General features: G+C 44.2%; 2 protein-coding genes across 3 annotated transcripts in view; one reads left to right on the top strand and one right to left on the bottom strand.

Moving 5' to 3' along the window:
- gdpd5b (glycerophosphodiester phosphodiesterase domain containing 5b) overlaps positions 1-8,927 on the top strand; it is a 39,789-nt gene extending 30,862 nt beyond the window's left edge. Inside the window, exons 10-17 of one of the 2 annotated variants that reach the window (XR_014633384.1) lie at positions 295-445; positions 2,689-2,910; positions 3,054-3,211; positions 3,621-3,768; positions 4,532-4,614; positions 6,436-6,548; positions 6,765-7,075; positions 7,469-8,927. Coding sequence is in view for 1 of the 2 variants with exons in the window: in XM_084466915.1 (XP_084323041.1) it covers positions 295-445; positions 2,689-2,910; positions 3,054-3,211; positions 3,621-3,768; positions 4,532-4,614; positions 6,436-6,548; positions 7,469-7,554 (961 nt within the window). In the remaining variant the exon portion in view is untranslated. The remainder of the gene's footprint in view (positions 1-294; positions 446-2,688; positions 2,911-3,053; positions 3,212-3,620; positions 3,769-4,531; positions 4,615-6,435; positions 6,549-6,764; positions 7,076-7,468) is intronic. The other variant, XM_084466915.1, reaches the window with a different exon arrangement.
- A 1,486-nt stretch (positions 8,928-10,413) lies between these two features.
- hspa13 (heat shock protein 70 family, member 13) lies at positions 10,414-14,798 on the bottom strand. The gene is made up of 5 exons (XM_084466672.1): positions 14,695-14,798; positions 14,130-14,470; positions 13,744-13,957; positions 12,968-13,135; positions 10,414-12,496 (listed from the first exon to the last, which is right to left on the bottom strand). The coding sequence occupies exons 1-5, from the start codon at positions 14,717-14,719 to the stop codon at positions 11,925-11,927; spliced, it is 1,320 nt and encodes a 439-aa protein (XP_084322798.1). The 5' UTR covers positions 14,720-14,798; the 3' UTR covers positions 10,414-11,924.
- Between the last annotated feature and the right edge of the window lie 217 nt (positions 14,799-15,015).

Below are 15,015 nucleotides of genomic sequence, written 5' to 3'. Positions count from 1 at the left end.
TAATCTATAATAATCTGTTGTCTGATATGCAAAGGCATACATAATACTAAATGCAGGAAAATTATAATTTGGGAATGTATCAACACCTTAAAAGTTGTACACCACTGACCGTATGCATGTGTTCATCTGTATACCTTATGTGAAATTTCCATTCCATGAATCAGTTAATCTCATCATCATTTTTCTTTCAGTCTCATCTGTCTTGCTTCTGTATGTGTTTTCCTGCATGTTTCCTATTTTCCAACACGCAACAGATTGTAATGCATGCACAATCCCTGTGTCCCTCTCTCCCAGTGTGGATGGCGTGCCGTTCCTGATGCGTGACAACACGCTGCGCCGGACCACAGATGTGGAGAAGATCTTCCCAGACAGGCAGGTGGAGGACGCCTCGTTCTTTAACTGGACGGACCTCCGCCAGCTGAGTGCTGGACAGTGGTTCTTGGAGGTAGAGGAATCCCTCGTGGAAACTTTTTTTTATTAGTAGTAGTGATATTTAGGTGGTTATCTGTCCTATATGATCCTCAACATAGTAATCTATGCCCATTTATCACTGTTGAAATACAATCCCAATTTAGAGAAAACAGGAATCGAATCCTATGTTTTGGTCTCCCAAAACACTACGTGAACGTTCCACTCTGCTGCGAACGCAGGTGGCTTCTCTTCATGACGTCAAGGTGCCTTTTCCGTGTCACGACCGACGACACAGTGTGTGTGTGTGGACGTGTAGAGCTCTGTCTGGGCAGCGGTTGACTGCTGGGTTAGAGAGAGGGTTAGGCTTCCCCAACACTGATAGTATAACGCCACAGTGTGTGTGGATGGTGAAGCTCCATCTGACCAGCGGTTTATTTAATGTCGAGTGAGGGTCAGGCTTCCCGGACACCTATAGTATAACACTGCAGTTTGTGGTGCATTTAATATACAATATCGCACATTATAGCACTCATACACAACGGCAGTACTAAATAAGTATCACAAAGGTGTTGGTCATGTCCATGGGGATAAGATTCAAGATTTGAGAAAGGAAAAGTGGCGGTGCCTGCTTAGATTGTGCAACATCCAAAATATTAAATAACACGATAACACGCCCCACCCTCCTTCCTAAACTTTCAACCCAAAATGCAAAATGCATTTTTTCAAATCTCATAGATTAAGGGTTGGAACAAGCGTAGTGGTAATTAAATTTTAAACACCCGAGCCACTATGCTCCCTTGTACTATGACTATTACTATCAGTTGCATTACCATTCATATTACCTGGTCCTTCGGACTTTTAGAGTACTTTCCACTTTCCCTGTTGGACATGGAGCCACTCCATTGATTGTACTCAAGATAACGCCCATACAGGCGTGTTTTTAATTTGGTTTATTGATGCTGATATTGATTTGGAAATGGGCCCGAAGCCTGATCTCATCCACAGGCACGGCCCAGAGAGCCGTTCTTATCAATCTTCTTGATGAAACAACACATAAGTGCAGGAGGGAATGCAGTTTAATAAATAATGGTCCAGCCGTTGACAGCTGCACTCCCCTGGTGAAGAAGGGCCGCAGTCTATAGGCTGTTGTCACGCTATGGTCCAAGGTCGGTGTGTTTCTCTGTTGGATTATACTGTACTGTCTGCATCTTAGATGTTTTGAGTCTCAACTCCTTCGGGAACATAGCTTTGTAAAATGTGCATTGAACCAGCAACATGAGACTCTTCTACTAAGCAGCGCATCAACTTAATGTTCCACATTAAGAACAGTTTTTCACCTGGCCCATCCAATAGCGGAACAGTTTCAGCAGACAGGAAGTGATACTCATCAAGTACCAGGAGAGACGGAGATGGGGGATTGTACGAGCATGAGATTTCCATTCCTTACGAGACAGGCAGTCTAATTCGCTACACTGGTGCGTCTATCTTCTTGTTGTCCGTTTCCTCTAGGTTGAGCTATGTATGTTTAACGTTGTAACCCTACCAGGATTGGTGGGGCAACAAGCAGGCAACACAGATTACAATCCCTCCTTGGCCATTGGTCTGCATTGTTTTGCGTCTGCAAAGCGCCTGCATTTCCCGAAGGACGACTGCTCTGATGCCACTACAAAGACTCACCGTGTCTGTGTGCAGCTGGTAGTGAGCCAAATGTGATTTTATTGCAGCCTGGCCCAAAGACTTTACAAACAGTGATGTGCGTGTATGATAAAGGTTGCATTGAAAGCACCAGGCCGTGCTCCCTTCTGAGGAACGGCCCCAGGGATGGATATCGGTGCTTTGAGAAATGTCCTTTACAGAATGCTGGTATTCTGAGTGCAGGGTTGTCCATCGATATGGATCGCTGTTTCATTCCATGCCTACAACATCCGTGGATGAACAATATCCATCACTCGATATATCCTTGATATCCTAGGATACAGGAACCAATTAAAAGTGGATTTCTACTTTACTAATTGTTGTTTTTATACTCCCTTAAAGAGAACCACAATAAACAAAAAGTGATAATTATATAGACAAATTATTTATAAGGAACATCAGGGATCCCACCAAACACAAGTGGCCTCAACAGTGTGACTTAGGTCTGTGTGATGTTATCATGAACGATATCAGAAGTGAAACCATGTGAACAATATCTTTCCCTGAGCTTCAGAATCGACTCCCTGACAGAATGCAACCTGATGTTAACACTCCCCCTTCCCCTCCCCCCTCCCCCTGCAGGATGACCCCTTCTGGACCGTGCACACCCTGTCTGAGGGGGAGAAGCGGGAGATGGCCAACCAGAGTGTCTGCAGCCTGGAGCAGCTGCTAGCGCTGGCCACGCCCCGGAACCGCACGGTGGTCTTCCGGCTGCGCAGACCCCCCGCCGGCCACCCCTGCCACCACAGCTGGATCAACGACACGCTGGAGACGGTCCGCTCCTCCCGAGTGCCCCTGAGCCTGGTGAGTGGGGGGGGGGGGGGAGGAGGCTTTGGGGGGAGGCTTTGGGCCGGATGGGGGGGAGGCTTTGGGCCGGTTGTCAGGGAGTCTATAGCAACCAGCGAGCACAGAAAACACCCTGAACCTTCCGCTGGGACGGTCCGCAGGTGATGTGGACGCCGGACGAGGACCGGGACCAGGTGAGGCAGACGGCCCCTGAGCTGCTTCAGACGTCACTACGGAAACAAAGCCCCCAGGCCCTCCACCAGCAGGGCATCAGCAGGCTGCTGCTACGATACAACCTTGCCAGCACACAGGATGTCCGGTTGGTGCACCGACACATGCACACACACGCACGCGTGCACGTACATACACACACGTGCTGGCACACACTGAGATGATTAAAAATGCATATTTTAAGATGGATTTGTTTGATCAAAGCCTTGGATATGAAACAGCATTTTATCATCAAACATCAAACATATTTTTACATATTTCTAGGAAGAGTATTTGCATTGGTAGATGCAGTCATCCAGCAAGATGAATTAAATGCAAATTCGATTCTTATGCTCTGCTATCATATCGCCATTGGAGAAAAAGCAAATATGGTGATCCTAAATGACATGTTCAAAGGGATACAATTCTGCAGAGCAACTGCCAAAAACGGCCCCAAAAAATGGTCCAGCACACAACCCTCGACTGACTCGTTCCAAACGGCCCCGTGTGTCTTCCAGAGAGTTCTCCCGGAGCAATGTGAGCCTGACCCTGCACACGGTGAACGAGCCCTGGCTGTACTCGGTGCTGTGGTGCAGTGGGGTCCCCGCCGTCTCCTCCGATGCCCCCCACGTCCTCAAGAAGCTGCTCAGCCCCATCTGGCTCCTGGTGAGCTCTTTAATCTTTATTTTGGTTCAGATGTAGTGGATCTTACTGTGTGGAATGGATTACACAGAAAAAGACGTTGATGGACAAACTTTTATTTCAGTGCTGGTCTATCGGTTTATCTGCTTTTTTCTTTGAGGTTGCTTGAGGTTCATTCTGCAAAAATAATCATTTAAGTATTTCACTTCATGTCTCATTTGCCTTAAAATACCCTTTTAGCGTAATCCCTTATCTGAATTGCATCATTTTTTTATTCCATAATTTCATTATCACTAAGCATACTCTTACCATCATAATGACACACACATACACAGACACACACAGACATACACGCACATGCACACACAGGGGGGTGGGTTCAGGGGGACTACACCATCTGCTGTCCTGTCTGTCGTGGGGTCTGATGGCCAGCTTATAGCCACTCTTCCTGCCTGTGGCCATTTGTTCTACCTTGTGTGTTTTACTGTCATGAACTTTGACAATTGTGTTGCAAAAAACATTAATTTGTTCACTAACTGAAACAATTATTGCTGAATACCAGCCTGGGCGTGTTGCATATGAATTATAAAAAATGTGTGTGTTACAGCTAGTAGCTAATTAATTTCCATTTTATCGCCCCCTGATAAGGTGTGTGTGTGTGTGTGTGTGTGTGTGTGTGTGTGTGTGTGTGTGTGTGTGTGTGTGTGTGTGTGTGTGTGTGTGTGTGTGTGTGTGTGTGTGTGTGTGTGTGTGTGTGTGTGTGTGTGTGTGTGTGTTCTGCTTCCAGAGACCGGCGGAGTACTGCCTGATCTGGGTATCTGCAGACCTGGTCTCCTTTGTTGTAGTCATAGGAATCTTTATTTTCCAGAAGTAAGTATGGACCCAAAGGCATGTTTATGCAATTCCTAAATCATTATATGATGCTCAGACAAAATGCCCTTCATGTCAGCCGCTTAATTTTGCTCACCCTAACAAGTATATGCCGTAGATGGAAATATACACTAGTTACAGCCGGTAATAAAGACACAACCTCCCTCATGTACTGCACAAATACTTCTCAGCGAGGCGTATAAACCCACCCTCATAACACATAACTATTTTTCTCAAATGTGCAGTTTCCATGATGCAACATGGACTGCCCTATTTATAAATAAACTTCATTCTCTGTGTGACTTTCCAACCGCTGACTTTCCTCTTCAACCCCACCAGAGGGCTTTTGAATAATACTGTGGGCGAGCAGCAATACATTACTGCCAGTGGCACAAGTATACAGATAAAGAACAGCTCCCATTATTCTTAATGTTTGTATTTGTGTGTGTGACTAGCTGGGTGGATTTGTCTGCCAGATGGGAGCTGGTGATCAGATGGTTAGGTTGCCAGTTCGGTTCCTGGTTTGCTCTGCTTGAGCTAACTCTCCGGAGGCTTCCCCTAGCTTTTCAAAACAACAACTGACCTCTCTTGTTTCTCGTCTTCTTTTGTGCCTTCCCCCCCTCCTCTTCCCCTCTTTTATCCTCCTCTACTGCCTTCCTCTCTCTGCCTGATGTGCATGTTCTTGTCCTCTGCTGCATTCTGGCATCTTCTCTCAGCTATCACATGATCAGGTAACTGGGTCGCTCCTCCTGGCCCACACTCTTCCTTCCTCTCGTCCTCTCATCCTCTCGTGCGCTCTCACGCGTCCCTCTCTCTTTTTCTCTTCTTTTCATATTTTCTTCTCTCCTTGCCATGCTCTTTACATCTCTGGCTCTTCCTGGTTCTTTGTGTATTCTCCCATCCTGTTGTCAAACAGATTTCTCTTTTTGTTGTTTTTTCCATTTGATACCACCTACTCTCTATTTTCTTCTTCTCTCTGTATTATCTCACCTTACGATCTCTTGCCTGAATCATTGTCAAACTTCTGCCACGCTCTCTGCTGTCCCTTAGAGGGCCTGATAAGAGCTGCAGCTACATCTTCATCCCTCTGGGCTGAAAATGGAGGCTTCCTAGAAACCACAGGGCACAATTTAACATGGGTGTTAATAATGGGTACAAAGATTTTTTTATTTTATGAAGTCCCAATAATCATTGGAAGTGGTTTATTAGAAAACCACTTCCAATGTTCCAAGTTTATTAGTGGAAGGGTTTTGTTTTTTGTGTTAAAAGAAATGATTTGGCAAACAAAGCATTTATCTTCTTTTGATATTTTTGTTTTGAATGCATTTGTGCATGTCTCATTGGTCAAGAGTGATTGTGTGTTGGATGATTTCATCACGGCAATTAAATAATTCATTTGTTTTTTTGTGATGGAACAAATCCAGGATTAAAACCCATATTTCATCTGCATCAGTGACCAGTTTTGACAGGAGAACACGCCACATACACCACATACTATATGTCATTTGTGGAATTAAAGTTAGAATTATAATTTATATTTTACCCCCGTCAAACAAATAGCTTTCGGTCCATGAATTTGTCAACATAACTTCATCGCATTGCTACCAAAGCCCCAGAGAGCCAGTCCTAAATCCAGACTGCTCTCTCCTGACACCACTTAAAATCACCACACCATTCCTCAGCTATGGTATCTAAGTTGAGCTGTCACGTCCACGTCACGTCACCCAGTGCGAGCCGAGGCCACCAAGGTCATCTCCACCTCCCCTTCTTGGTGTTCCCTGACCTCTGACCCCTGACTTGTGTGACCCCCCGCTGCTGCAGGTTCAGGATGAGCGGTATGCGCAGCTACAACCCGGAACAGATCATGTTGAAGGCGGCGGGTAGGAGGTCCAGCCAAGACGTCAACATCATGAAGGAGAAGCTCATCTTCTCTGGTTAGGACTCAGGGGCTTGTTGTTGTCGTTGTTGCGTTTGGTTTACTGTTGTACTCAGAAATGGCTTCATATGTGGCAAACAATAAAAAGGTAAGCAAAGCAGCCAGTATCGGGTATGCCAAGCTGGTATGTGACTTGTTTCCCAGCATGCATCTCTCCTGAGTATTTGTAAATGTCCTTCCTCTCCTCCTCCCCCCTCCCCCTCTCCCTACTAAGGTCCGCCCCAGTAGTCAACCTGCCTTCATCCATCCTACGTATGTGATGTCCAACCACCTCCTCTCCATCTCTCCAGTCCGGCTGGGACTCTTCTTCCTCCTACACTTCCTTACTCCAACCCATTCCGTTGTCCAGTGTTTCCATCCCCCTACGTACTTCCCAGTACACATCCATGCATCTCCTTGCCTCCCACTCCACCTCCTCCTAAATGCCCCTTTCCCCATTACCGGAGACAGAGGCATGTGTGCGTGAGCTTATTGACACCCCAGGGTGTCGACCCAGCTTCTTATTCAGGGGGGAGGGGTGAGAAGGTGAGTGTGATGGGTGACATTTGTTGTAATGATTTGTGTTGGTTTTTATTGTGACATTTTTATAAAGCTATTTATTTCCCTTCCTCAAAAAGGAGTGTTGGACAGCAACTGTTGGCTCGCTCTGTATTCTCAAGGAAGAGCCTTGAATGCCAATGTGTTTCATCAATCATTAATTATTCCATTGCTTCATGTTCATTGTTGTAAATCAATCAACTTTCTGGATGAAACGTAATATGGCCATATATTTGCTGCTTATTTGTTTCACTCAGGAGAAAAAAACGTTTCCATTATGAAACTGATTAGTTTTATTTAATCGTATATTATACACTGCAAATGTCCAAACCATCTAACTTACAGTATTTATTTGTATCCTTGTCATTTGGCGCCCCCTAGAGGTCAGCAACGGCATGGGCACCGCTGATGAGCTGTACATGGAGAACAGTTTTGACTACTACACCAACCAAGGCATCACACAGTGATTCCCATTGGCTCACCTGACATCCACTACAAGGAAACTCCTGCCTGTATGAAAGGGAATATTAGAGATGGGGGTGGGTGGGGGGCTGTACACAAACACAAAGTGACAATGTATGATACATTTTTTTTCCTTTCCTTAAGTCATTTGAATAGTTTGAAGTTTGGTCTCTCTTCCCTTGTGCTACTATTTGACGGGCAGACCACTGCATTTTCTGGGGATGATATGGGAACTGCCCATTTGCTGCGCATTCGTTGTGTATATAAGATTTGTTCATGCTCGTCTGAACTATATATTGTAATGTGGGACTGTAAAGCACTTTTTAGTATTGACACTATTTTTTCTTTGGCTTTCTTTGCTGGGTCGAGATATTTCAGGTGCGCCATACGTTACCAATGCCTGCTTTCCTAAACATGGTTTTCTTCTTTTAATGATTTTCTTGAAGGCGTGTTTTGGGAAAGCTGTCACTTTATTTAACACACTGTAGTTGACATTTTAAGTTTTATCTGGTGACAATGGCTTTGGTAGAGTTGCATACGAGGTGTCGACAAAGCATGAGCAACACAAGGAAATGATGTTGCCTGATGTTGACGCACTACTCTGCTGTGTTATTAACACGACTAAACTTTAATATTTATATTTTGTTTTTTAAAGGACAAAAATATCGACTTGCTGTTTACACGGTTCCTACCTGCTCGACCAAGTGATATGTTTTTTTCCCTGAGAGAGAGAGAGGAGTATTTAAATGATGCCTTGGTTATCCATGCATGAATCAGCGATGACCTCACCAGGAGATTAGTGTGAGCTGCGCTCCCTAAGCGACACTAAACGAAGTGATGGAACTGTCTGAAGTTTGCTCTTTATGGCGTCTTTTTCAGGCTCAAGTGAATGTGTTTGGATGTATTTCTTTTTTTAAGATGTGAGGGCCTACAATGTATTTGGTTGACTGACTGGGTGTTTGCAGTGTTGGTATGAGTGTGTCGCTGTATATGTAGAAGGTAAATTATGCTCTGGCTAGGAGCAGCATTTTAACAATGTGACCATGTGTAACACGCATAGGAGCAATCGTCATGGCCCTGTCGAAGTCAAGATGTCCGTACTTTGCTGGAAAGACTTGTTGAGGATTGCAGTTAAACCTACATCATCATGTCAACTGAAGACATTTATGTTTGCTGATGATGGCGTGAAACAAAATGTGAGTGCTTTTGGGCAAATGAAGTGGGGTGTTTTTATGTGAAAAGAAATCTGTAAGCGGTTGAAGGGACATTGCATAACAACCAGCTGTGCAGGGTCAATAAAGGGATTGCCTTGTGTTTTTTTCTTTCTTTGGGTAGCCTATTACTGTGCCTCAAAGGTTAACATTAAAAGCTCATTTGAAACTGAGAATTGTGTTAATTTTGTGTAGCTCACGTCAAATGCGAAGATTAAACCAGGACCAGGCATGCAAACTATAGTCACCTTTCGGCGAAATTCGCAGTTGTTTTTTTTTGACCTGCACACGCAGGTTTTTTTTTTGACCTGCGCGCATGTTTTTTTTTTAACCTTTTTATTAAAAAATATATATATATATTATTTTTTATTTTTTATATATATATATATTTTTTTAATAATATATATATATATATTTAACTCCTCGGAGTATAACCCTGGAACCCTCTAGTGGGTCTGTGTTTTCCTCGGCTCACGCATCATTCTCACCTTTTTCACCCCAAACCAGTTTGCATGCCTGCAGGACTCTCAACGCAAACTAAAAAAAAAAAATAAGACCTTCCCAGAATCTCCATTGTGTAGAACAGCCATTGGGTGGATTTTTATTTTTGAAAACATTTTAATCTTTACATTTTATCTGAATCATATAAACGCTCCCACTCCCATTGACCGTTTAAAACCAATTTGTATTTATGATTATAACATTAGTTTATGATTGTTATTGTCTCGACCCACAGTTCACTTACCAGCCAAAGGGTTCAATAATGAGAAGGAATTTCTAATACTTACTGAGTACCTTCAAAGCAGAGGTTATCAAACCTTTTCATATCAAGGATCCCCATTTGATCCGATTTTATATCCGAATTATTGAGCTTAATAACAGTGAAACCCATTAATAGTAATTATTATACATTCTCTCCTTGGGCCTCTAGTCAAGAATATATTGGTGAAATCAAACCAACTAAACCATTTCGGTGGGGATCCCAGTTTGATAACCACTGCTCGAAAGGAGACCGACCAACCCCATCACTAGATTGGCCTGCCTAACCACTTTCAGGGTTAAACGCATGTTGAGTCATCCCCCTGATGAGAGTCCTTTCAGTCTGCCTCCACCCTCTTTGTGTAGCCCTGAAGCATTGGGGAAATAAAGACAATTGAATGTTTAGGCCAATCATCTGGAACTGGCTCTTGTTTTCACCATAAGGGGTCGTGGTCGTTCTGACAGAAAGGTGAAGTAGGCCTGGCTGATGGGGTTACCAACACATTTGCTACCGGTACCTGAGGACTGATGACCCACCTTCCGCCGTTGATTGAGGCTGTAATGGATGGCTGCCAACGGGGAAAACAGCCTGATCGTGTGTCTGGAAGATGGTGTCAGGGACTTTGGTTCTCCTTTAAAATCCACTTTCACACCATCAAATAGCTTTGTCACTTACATTGCGCAGGCTGTTGAAGAGGAAAGAGGAAAGATAATTTGCGGTAGCATGAGTCAGACTATACAGTCATATTAAGACAGAAGAAGAGGTACTACAGGACAACGGGAAGTATGTGAAATACTTTGTAAAAAAGGGTGTGTTCTACTTGCATACAAAAAAAAAATGTATTCTTAAGAAAATAGTTATTTATTATACTCTTCAGTAAGAATAAACACAAATCTCCCTATTTACATAGGCATCCGATTAATCAGTACAACAGCGAGGCAGCCCTATGTTAATCTTAGGTCATTAAAAAAATAATAATAATTGGAATGAGATTTGAATGAAAAGCATCAGGCATATACAGTATATAGTTTCCTTGGGAAACATACAGACCATGGCTAGGACTATATGTCAACACATTCCTTGGTATTGTACATATTGAAATGTACAACATCCGTGCTATAGTGGGCAAAATATTCCACCTTAAACTAAATCATTATTATTGAACATAATCACAACAAAGTACAAACATGTATAGCAACACAATGTCAAGGCAGTAACACATTCCCACAAACGTTTTCTAGGCAACAAGAAAACTGCATGTAGCCCATTGGGCAATTGGGAATGGAGTATTGGGAATATAATAAGCCGGAACATGGCAGAGGTGGGCCTTCAATGTGGCTTGCTGAGGATAGACCTTTCACATTGCCAGAAGTGAGCTCTTTGGGAGAAAAATAAATATACAAAATATTATAATCTCACTGGAGGAGATTATCCGGACAGGATGATGAATCAAGTCAAATCAGAGCAGTTTCCCAGCAGATGATTGGCTAATCTAAGGATTATTACTCTACATACATTGGCATGTCAAGCTGATGAATTCTCCAGTGTAGAATATATTAAGTAGGCTCCTATAAGTTACTTCATGTGTTGTTGATGAGGTCTTGAGATGCCGTTGTCTTTTCAGTAGTCCTAGTAATTCCACTATCATCTTCTGTGCCAATAACCTGCTGTGGAACCTAATGCCAGTGTTTATGTCTTTGTTACACGTCAGCCTTGTGTCTTCATTAACAGGCCATATGAAGGAGCACTAGCCCGTGGCACATCACTCCTACAGTAAACACTATGGTAGCGCTCGGAAAAGGCACGCACATTGGGTCAACATTTGTTGAAAACCTAAGGGAGGGGGCGCCATTGGCACCGTACGTAAGACGCTCACAGGCTCATTTCAATGTGCAAATAAATAAATAAATATTTAAAGTTCTGGATGAACTGGCTGATTTACAGTCTATAATAGTATCTTTATCTATATGTAAATGATTGGTCCCTGAATGGCACACAGAAATGCCACCCAAAAATTCATAATAAATAAACATCATCCTTCCAGCGAAATGTAAAGATGGCTGCTCATTGCATTGACGAGAAACACCTATTACTATCAGAAGCATGAACAAGTGACATTTGTAACAAATTACGTTGATGCATGTTAACAAATAGTTAACTTTGTTTTTCTCAAATCCATGTATAGCTGGCTAAAAGACATCCTGTAGATATCTCCATAAGGGACTGTTTTTTCATGCCCTTACAAATGATTCTGGTGACCCAACAGCATTCATCCATTGTGCACCTTCACCAGAGATTACACTTGCCCAAGTGCAGAAGCATTGCACTTCAAAGTATATACCGTATTCCTCGGGTACCTTCTACGTCATGGTTTTAAGCTGGGAGTGGGGGCCTCTATCTGTGACTAGTTGAAGTTGACCTTGCGCAGGTGTCTGTTTGGGATTTCTATGGCGCTGACTTGCAAGGGCCAGGAGCCCCCCATGATGCCTGCCTGGATGGCCACCCCCGTGACCACGGCCAGGTCGGGGTCCACCGACGTGTTGGGCTCCTTGCCGAAGAACTGTCTGATCAGCTGCCTGATCCTGGGTATCCTGGTGGAGCCGCCCACCAGCACAATCTCATCCACCTCCTCGGCCTTCAGGCGGCCCTCCACCAGCACCGTCTTGATGGGCTCGAGGATCTTCTGGAAGAGGTCAGCGTTGAGCTCCTCAAACGCCTCGCGGGTGATGGTCATTTGGAAGAGGATGGGCGGCTTCCCGGCTCCCGGGGCCTGCACCGTCGCCTGGAGGTGCAGGGGCACCCGGAGGTTGACGCTGGGCTGGAGGGTGAGGTTGAGCTTGGCCTCTTCGGCGTGCTGACGGAGGTAGTGGACGTCTTCCTTTAGAGTGACTGTGATGCCGTACGTCTGCAGGACTTGATCCATCATGTGCTGCAGCAGCCGCTGGCTGAAGTCTTGGCCACCCAGCTTGTTGTTCCCTAGGGACAAAACCAACGGGTTTCAATTAGGGATGCACCGAAATTTCGGCCATCGAAAATGGCCCAAAAGCGCATTTTCGGCTTTTGGCCGAAACACTTTTATCACCGAAACAACACGGCCAAAACAGGAAATTGTGATGACGCAAACAAAAACCGCGGCCATGTATACGCGGACAATTGCAGTTGTCCAATTGAGGAGCATAATCGAGCTATGGCTTTAATCAAATTAAGCTGTGCATGTAAACGTACTGAGTTACTAAATAGAAAGAAACAGGACTTTAGAGCCACTAGACCAAAGCTCTTCAAAAACTGAAAACCTTTTTCACTAATTTACTTACTTGGGAGACGATTCAGACAATAAGTGTCCGATCCTTGATAAAGCCATAAAGTTTTTGTAACTTTTCATGTACAAACCAACTGATTGATCTGTACCGAACTGAGATGTGGGATGCGGAGGTGTGACGGGCCTACCTGCCATGGCCCTGGTGATGAACATGCCTCCCTGTTTGTTGAGCAGGGACACGTCCAGCGTGCCTCCACCCAGGTCCACCACCAGCACGTTGAACACCTCCACCTTGTGGAGGCCGTACGCCATAGCAGCCGCCGTGGGCTCGTTGATTACCCGCAGGATTTCCAAACCTGGAGGCAAGCAGTCACATTACAAACATTAGACAAGATAACAAGATAAAAGTGAGAATGAAGTCACACATTCAATAATGGTAATGGTTAAAAGGGATTCGCCAAGGTATCTGAATCTTGATGGGCAAACAACGATTTACAAATTCATGTTTATATTAACAGCGGCTTCTGGCTGGGTAACCTGTCAGTGGCCACAGTGTATTCCTGTCAAATGAACAGGATCTAGGATACTGTAACGCTACAAGTCAATCGAAGCAGCTTATGAATTTTGAAGTAAACAAATTGTCGGAGTGTGGGTCGGACAGGCAACCGCTTATTTACATATATCTCTGCGTTTCCTATTTGGAAAAGGGAAGGCTAAGTAAAGGCAACTTTCTTATTTGTTTGTAATGGCAAGTTGATTCCCTCTGGTAGACTTAAAGTTACAATTTGCTCGCATTTAGAGAAACCAGGCAGAAATATATTTCAGTGTTTATTTAGCAATATACCATATGTTGGCATATCTCTGAATAAACACAAAAGACAGTCATGTTTTAAATCACACTTCATTGCGGCAAAACAGTACAACAATCCAGGAAACTACTTTAAAATAGAAAGAGACTACTGACCAGCCAGATTAGCAGCCCTGATAGTGTAGTTTCGCTGTCTTTCGTCAAACTCAGCGGGCACAGAGATAACGGCCTTCTGTATTGGCATCCCCAGGTGTTTCTCAGCCATCTGCTTCATCTTCAACAATAGTCTGGACCCAATGAACTCTGGGCTGACTGTAAACGTCTGATTGGTGGTGACTAGGAACTCTGCACTGCCGTTGTTGTTTATCACCTAGCGGACAGTAAAGAAAGATGACACTTGTTGATATTATATGTATAAGAGTGTCTAAGATGCAACATGTCTACTACTGCTATTAACATAAAGTTAAATACATTTGCTTGGAGTTAAAGATTAAACTCCAAATGCATTGTCACTTAAATACATTAACAACAACATAGCTCACCTGGAATGGGTAGCGAGCACTCTCCTGTTCTAAGAGGTTGGGGTCAAAGACTTTTCCTATGAATCGTTTCGCATCGTAGATGGTGTTCTGAGGGTTGCTGTCAGCCAGTTCCTGGGCCTCATGCCCCGCCAGGACCTCGGTGAGGGTGAACGACACGGCACTGGGGATGCTTTTCCTTCCTTCCTCATCGGCGATCACCTCGACGTCGCCGACCCCGGGGTTGAACACACCCACCGAGCAGTACGTGGTCCCCAGATCCAGCCCGATCACTCTGGGTTTGGGAGGAGGCAGGTACTGCTGGCCCAGGTAGCCGGCCAGGAACAAGGCCAGGATGACAGAACCTGGCGTCAGCATGGGGCCGGAAGAGACAAGTTGTGATGACGCCAATAAATGATTATACAACCTCAACAATGATTAATACCACCAGGTTAGTTGTAATATGAAGCCAATAACACGTAGTTACCCTCCTGACCAATGGACAAAACAGCTAGTTAGCTAAAACACTGTATACAGTAACGTTACGCTAGCTAGCATTTATTACGCAAAGTAATGTCAGATAACTTACCGATCATGGATATTTCTCCAGACATTTTTATGTGGTCTGTGGTGAACCGATATAATCTATTTATTATACTGTGAAGGATGCCCCCAGTCTTCTAGAGATGTGCCTGGCCGTAGCGTTTCAAGCATATGGGACAACTACACGTCATCTTTGTGTTGTAGTTCCTGGGTCCCATGCGTCTGGGTATTGTAGTTCTTTTAAGGGATTCGTCATTTGAGACTCACGTTGAGCGTAGCGACACATGGCGGTGTACACGTTTATGCTGCGTTTCGGCCTATAGGATTTATTTAGCACTTGAAGTGTGAACTGATATTTCATTCAATA

Source organism: Micromesistius poutassou, assembly GCF_964030765.1.
Source record: "Micromesistius poutassou genome assembly, chromosome: 4".
NCBI classification, from domain to species: Eukaryota; Metazoa; Chordata; class Actinopteri; order Gadiformes; family Gadidae; genus Micromesistius; species Micromesistius poutassou.
This window is presented reverse-complemented; position numbering and strand designations above follow the sequence as displayed.